This window comes from Lipotes vexillifer, unplaced genomic scaffold, assembly GCF_000442215.2.
Source record: "Lipotes vexillifer unplaced genomic scaffold, Lipotes_vexillifer_v1.1 scaffold1122, whole genome shotgun sequence".
Classification (NCBI taxonomy): domain Eukaryota; kingdom Metazoa; phylum Chordata; class Mammalia; order Artiodactyla; family Lipotidae; genus Lipotes; species Lipotes vexillifer.
In genome coordinates this window covers 1,862,742-1,868,986 of record NW_006798649.1, presented here as the reverse complement: position 1 = coordinate 1,868,986, position 6,245 = coordinate 1,862,742, and the positions used below count along the sequence as shown (strand labels likewise).

General features: G+C 48.9%; 1 protein-coding gene across 1 annotated transcript in view; it reads left to right on the top strand.

The window, feature by feature from the left end:
- The window catches only part of PM20D1 (peptidase M20 domain containing 1), a 21,269-nt gene that overhangs the window by 5,557 nt on the left and 9,467 nt on the right, over window positions 1-6,245 (top strand). Inside the window, exons 5-10 of the mRNA XM_007470694.1 lie at window positions 1,049-1,182; window positions 1,482-1,601; window positions 2,372-2,447; window positions 2,820-2,881; window positions 3,124-3,202; window positions 5,199-5,270. Coding sequence (XP_007470756.1) covers window positions 1,049-1,182; window positions 1,482-1,601; window positions 2,372-2,447; window positions 2,820-2,881; window positions 3,124-3,202; window positions 5,199-5,270 — 543 coding nt within the window. The remainder of the gene's footprint in view (window positions 1-1,048; window positions 1,183-1,481; window positions 1,602-2,371; window positions 2,448-2,819; window positions 2,882-3,123; window positions 3,203-5,198; window positions 5,271-6,245) is intronic.

Sequence of the window (6,245 nt, the reverse complement as noted above, 5' to 3'; positions counted from 1 at the left end):
ATTTTTTTTTTTTTAAAGTCTTTTTTTTTTTTTTTTGGGTTGCGCAGGCCCCCCCACCACTGCGGCCTCTCCTGCCGCGCAGGCCCAGCGGCCACGGCCCACGGGGCCAGCCGCTCCGCGGCATGTGGGATCCTCCCGGACCGGGACACAAACCCGCGCCCCCTGCATCGGCAGGAGGACCCTCAACCACTGCGCCACCAGGGAAGCCCAAGACTTTTTTTCTTAAGAGCAGTTTTAGGTTCACAGCAGAAATGAGAAGATACAGAGATTTCCCTTATTCGCACGAATGCACAGCCTCCGCCAATATCAACATCCCCCACCAGAGTGGTACGTTAGTTACAAATGATGAACCTACACATCATAATCACCCAAAGCTATAGTTTACATTAGGGTTCACTCTTGGTGTTGTACATTCTATGGGTTTGGACAAATGTATAATAACATATATGGTATCATTATGGTGTCATACATATTTTCACTGCCCTAAGAAGCCTCTGTGTTCTGCCAATTCATCCCTCTCTCCTTCCCCCAAACCCTGGCAACCACTCATCTTTTCACTGTCTCTATAATTTTGTCTTTTCTAGAATGTTATATAGTTGGAATTATACAGTATATAGTCTTTTCAGATTGGCTTCTTTCACTTAGTGATATGCATAGATCTGAATTTTTAGCAAACTCCCTGGTAATACCTGAGGCAGGCACGTAATCCATCAACTACGCCTAGAGAAGGACTGGTGTGATGGGAAGAGAAATAACAGGGAGATCAACGAATGTGTTTTATTTCCAGTGATGCCACTTACTTTGACCCTGGGCAAATCACTTCACACTCTGGGTCCCAGTTTCTTCACTTGTGAAATGAGGGGCGTTGGGCCCTTCCAACTCTGACACTCCAGGATTCTGTGAGGCAGGATTGTCGAGGGCCCGGCCCCCCAGGAAGGAGCCTGGGTGGGGAGGCTCTGGAGCCCCCAGCTATGCTGAATGGGTCTCTGTGAGCTACCTCTGGAGGTCTGGCTGAGAAGGACTGTGGCTCTGGGTTCAATGTCTGCAGGTATCAGGGGTAAATGGGGCTCAGAAGATCTCAGCCCTGCTACAGGCAAGGGGCATCCAGCTAGCCTTCATTGTGGATGAGGGGAGCTCCATCTTGGATGGTTTCATTCCCAACCTCCAGAAGCCCTTTGCCATGTGAGTAAAACATCCCAGCCCCCAGCTTGGAAGGCGTTCTCACCCCATTAGAGTTGACCTCAGCCTGGTGTCTCTAGGCCATGCTGAAACAACTCTTTTTTTACTCCTCTTGCTTTAATCACCCCGATCTTCGACCAGGTCTGGGCTTCCCTTTCCCTTCCCCCTCTAGAGTAAATTTTGTTAAGCAGCATGAAGCTGACCTCCTGACCCACCAGACACTGCACAGATGGGCCTGGGGCCTATGGGATCATTCAGGGTGGGAGGAGGTCAGGAGGGCCCTCTCTGACCCTCTCCTACAGGGTTTCAGTCTCCGAGAAGGGTGCAATTGACCTCATGCTGCAAGTAAACATGACTCCAGGCCATTCTTCAGCTCCTCCAAAGGAAACAAGCATTGGCATCCTCGCAGCTGCTGTCAGCCGGTAAGCAATTCCTGGCCCTGCTCCCTTGCCAGACTCAGGCTGGAAGACCTGGCATTTTCCCACTTTGAGTTTGAGGAAGCTAAGCTTCTTGTCCTGAAGCTGGGCTGAGAAGCCGCCATGGGGGCTGCGGGAAGGACAGTGGGTTAGACATCAGAAGAGGATCTATCCATTATGGCAACTAAGGGCCAGCAGACAAAAGCTAGGTTAGGTAACTGGAATAGTCCAAAGTCCAGGCCTGAAGTTAGAGCTCACAAGCTGGAAAAGAACTGTCTAAATTCTCCACCTGCCCTGGCAAGGTAACTAAGGTAGATAAAGCCTGCTGGCTGTGGGTCCAGGTCTGTAACAGCAGAGCTTACCTCTGGCCAGTTTTCTTGCAGAGTAGGAAGAATTATTTTCATTCAGTTAAATATTTAACTATCTACCATGTTAAGACTTTGTGCCCAGTGATGGGCATACAGACAGTCCCTTTCCTCTAGGAACTCAACAGTTAGCGGAAGAGACTGACAATTTGGCTGCAGTGTGGTAGGTGCAATGAGACTGGGGGTGCCTACCTTGGGCTTGGTAGACAGGGACAGCTCCTGCTGGTGGAGCAGAGGTAGCCCCACTTGCGCTTTGAGATCTTGGAACGGTTGGATTGGTGGAGGTGATGGGGAGGTGAGTGGGAGGCCTCCTGGCCAGGCCTGTTGAAACGTCTTATCTCTCTCCTTCTCTTCAGACTGCTGGTCTTAGACTGAGCTGAGTGAGTCTTGAGAGCTCCATTTCTCTTCCAGACTGGAGCAGACACCAATGCCGAACATGTTTGGAGGCGGGCCGTTGAAGATGGCATTGCAGCAGCTGGCAAACGAGGTATGAGAAGGAGTCTCGCAGACCCCTTGTCAGCTGTGGAAGAGGAAGAAAGTGTGACGGAGAAGTTGCCTTTCGAGTAATAAAGGAGCCCTACTGCTGATCAGTGCTCTGCCCATTCTCCCCTGTTCCCAGCCTGTGGCTGAGCCCAAAATGCAGGGATCCAGCTTGTTCTTTGGGGCTGTTGGTGCTCAGGCTGAGAACCTGAGACCTAACAGCGGGCAGCCTGAGGGAGCTGGTTCCCACTCATCCTTGAGGCTACTGCCAAGTGCCCTCAAGGCAGATCCAAAGTAGGGAGAGACGCAGGCCCCAGAACAGTGAGCCTGTTATGCTGACCCCTCTGAAATCCTGCTGACCTGCTTCTTTCCCTTTCAGTTCCCCTTCCCGACCAACATAGTCTTGAGCAACCTGTGGCTATTTCAGCCCCTTGTAAGCAGGTAAAGTTTTATCTTTCTGTCCCTCACATCCCCCACCCCAAACCTACCCACTTCCCAGTCCCCTCTCTTTGGCTTAACTGGGCCTGACTAACCATCCCTCAGCCACCAGACACTACATCTAATTTGTACATAGGACATCCCTCCTTGTCTTAAGGATCTCCAAGGTTCAGGAAAGGGGGTAGTCCGACAACCCGTTCTTTCTTTCCATTGTACAATGTCTTACCTTAGTCCTTCTACTTTAGGTCGATGGAGAGGAATTACATAACCAATGCGCTGGTCAGGACCACCACGGCACTCACCATGTTCAATGCAGGGGTCAAGGTAACACCACCTGGTTCCTCCCACACACCCCTCCATCCCTTGGCTTTAATCTCCTGGCTTCTCCTTCCTTCTCTGGTTACAATTTGAATAGTAGGAAGGCCCAGTGCCGAACTGTCCTGTGTCATCAGATGGGTAAGCCTCAAGAGCAAGGGTTCTAAGCTGACGTCTACAAACTCCGTGAAATTGCTGGCCAAGTTTCATATATGTGCATTTCAGGGGCACCCCTCGGGTTCTCTGGGTCTGTACCCCTTCAAATAAACAACCATTACGCTGGTATGAAGAGGCATTATTTGGGAGTTAATTCTTGTGACATATACTCATTCAACATGTAATATATTAATTTAGCATTTTGGTCACATAGGCTTAAAGATTCCCAACCTCCCTACCACCTTTTTATTATTCTTCCTCATATTTTGGAAGATTTATTCACCTCACAGATTTAATGAATGATGAATATATTTTCTCGTAGTGTTACCCTGAATTGAATGAGAGAAACTCACCTGCCATTTAAAAAATCTATAACATTTGTGATATACATAACACTTAAAATACATACACTGTCATTCCCCAAGATACAGTAAATATTGGGTGGCCTTTGCAAACGTAAATTCTATGAGGTTTACTTTTTTTTTAGCCACGCAGCGAGGCTTGTGGGATCCTAGTTCCCCAACCAGGGATCAAACCCCAGGCCCTCAGCAGTGAGAGCGCAGAGTCCTAACCACTGGACCACCAGGGAACTCCTCAGGTTTACATTTTATAGAAATAAGTTTCAGGTGAACCAATACTTTGATAACTTTTTTTCCAAGAACTACTTTTCAGCAAATTGGTCTACTTCCAGTTGGACTAGCCACTAAGGGGCTTGTCTGTTTGAACTAGCCACGCTAGCTCGCCTGGTCTGAGGCCTTTCTGAAATCTGGAAAGGAGTTAGACCATTCCAGTTTCTACCAGTACCACCAGCACAAATTCAAGGAGCACCATTCACCTAGAATACAGTGTGGCCTTGTGGAGCCCTGGTACTGTGCAGCCCGGGTTGAGTGTAAGTGAATGGTGCCTCAGAATTCACTCCTGACGTAACTGTGTGTCAGCCAGGCCCGAGTGTGTCTGGCGTGTCAGCCAGGCCCGAGCTGGCTTCACCAGCTGCCTAGAGAGTTCACCAAAATAACAGTACTGTGTGCTTGCATTTGAATGGTGTTTTTATCTGTCCAGAATACTTTCACATTTGTTATTCCATTTGGTCCTCCTCACAGAGGATTATTGCCCCAATTGCCAATTGAAAGACAGAGACACAAAGAGGTTGTCATTATTCAAAATCACATGGCTAATTTATAACAGCCAGTTCTCCTGTCCCTAGCCTGGTGCTTTTTTTGCACCATACCAGTTCAAAGAAAGATAGGCAATTGGGGAATCTGTTCTCTCGCGGCCTCTGGGGGAAAATTCCCTCCATAGCTTAACTCTTCTCCAATTAGTCTTGGATTTTTCCTGGTCAAACAGAGTCAAATTTTGCAGCTGGATGTGGGAAATCACCATCACCATCACCACCACCATTATCGTGATCAACCCCCTCAGGGCCATGATGGGGCCTCAGATGCTCTGGGTGCCCTATCCTGAGTAAGGACTAACGCTGACCGCTGCAGAAATGTCCTGGGTGCCCTGGGAAAGAGCACACACAGAAGACTGCCAGTGGCACTGCATGGGGCCAAAGCAGAGGTGTCCGTGCACTCCCAGAAAAGGCAGTCTTGCTCTGAGCATCTCTCTGTGACCCCCTCCAAGACCAAGAAGCATGAAAGTCTGGCCTGAAGCAGAGACACACCTCTGGCGTTGAACACATGTCAAGGGCCCAGAGAAGACAGGGGCTGACTGAAAAAATTAAGCCTTGGATTTTTCAATCAAATCAGCTTCCTCTCCCCATGCAGGTGGTAGTTGGCACTTCCTGGGCAGGGGTCAGGTGTGGGGGGCTTGAGGTCGGCTCAGCCAGGATTTGTGGGTCTCTCTCTAGGTGAATGTCATCCCCCCTGTGGCCCAGGCCACCGTCAACTTCCGAATTCACCCTGCACAGACAGTCCAGGAGGTACGTACCATGTGTTCCTGACAACTGAGTCAGCATCAGTGAGATGTGTCTGTCGGGACTGGGGTGGAGCTGCAATCCCAGGCCTGGCCCAGGCTCTCATTTGTTCAATGATTTTTCAAAGGCTTCCTGTGTGCCAGGTGCTTGGCTGGGATAGGAGATCTCTGGCTTGGGGGAACTTGGAGCCTGGGGGTGGGAGATGAATGATAATAATAAGTGACAAATAGGAAATGATAACAATAGTAGCAAACACAGGCAGTGAACTTTCTGTGCTCTTGGCACTGTTCTCAGGTAGACACATACTCATTTAATCCCTACAACCACTCTATGAAGTAGGAAATATATTATCCTCATTTAACAGGGAAAACAGAGGCACAGGTCAACAGAGGAGGTAAATAACATGCCCAGGATTATACATCCAGCACTAGTTCCGGAGTCTGTGCTTTTAGCCACTACACTATACGTGGATTATAACAAATAGGACTGAACAAATTACCACAGGACCAGTGCAAAGAAGGGGGCTGATGCTACCTCTGAGGATCAAGAAAGTCTTTTGTGATCACTAGAAATGTGAACTGGGACTTAAAGACAAATAGGACTTTGCTAGAAGTAAGACATTCAGAATACAGCTAAAATAAAGTCTAAAGAGTTGGATAACTTGGGGGAGAAGTAATGGAAGATGAAAATGGAGTTGTAGTTTGGGGATCAAGGCCTTGTATGCCATGCCGAGGAGTTTGGGCCCTAATCTGTGGACAAAAGGGAACTGTCAGAGGTCTTCAAACAGGGCTGTGATAGACTCAGATTCTTTTTTAGGGAGACAGTGCTAGTGGTGATGCTGAGGAAGCCCTGGAGTAAGAAGAAACAGTTAAGCTGTTGCAACATCTCAGGCAGTGGGTGTAGAGGTTTGAGCTAAGGCTGTGGTATGGGGTGAAAGAGGGGACCCACCAGAGGGGGGCGGGAGAGGTGGGGTCAGAAGGT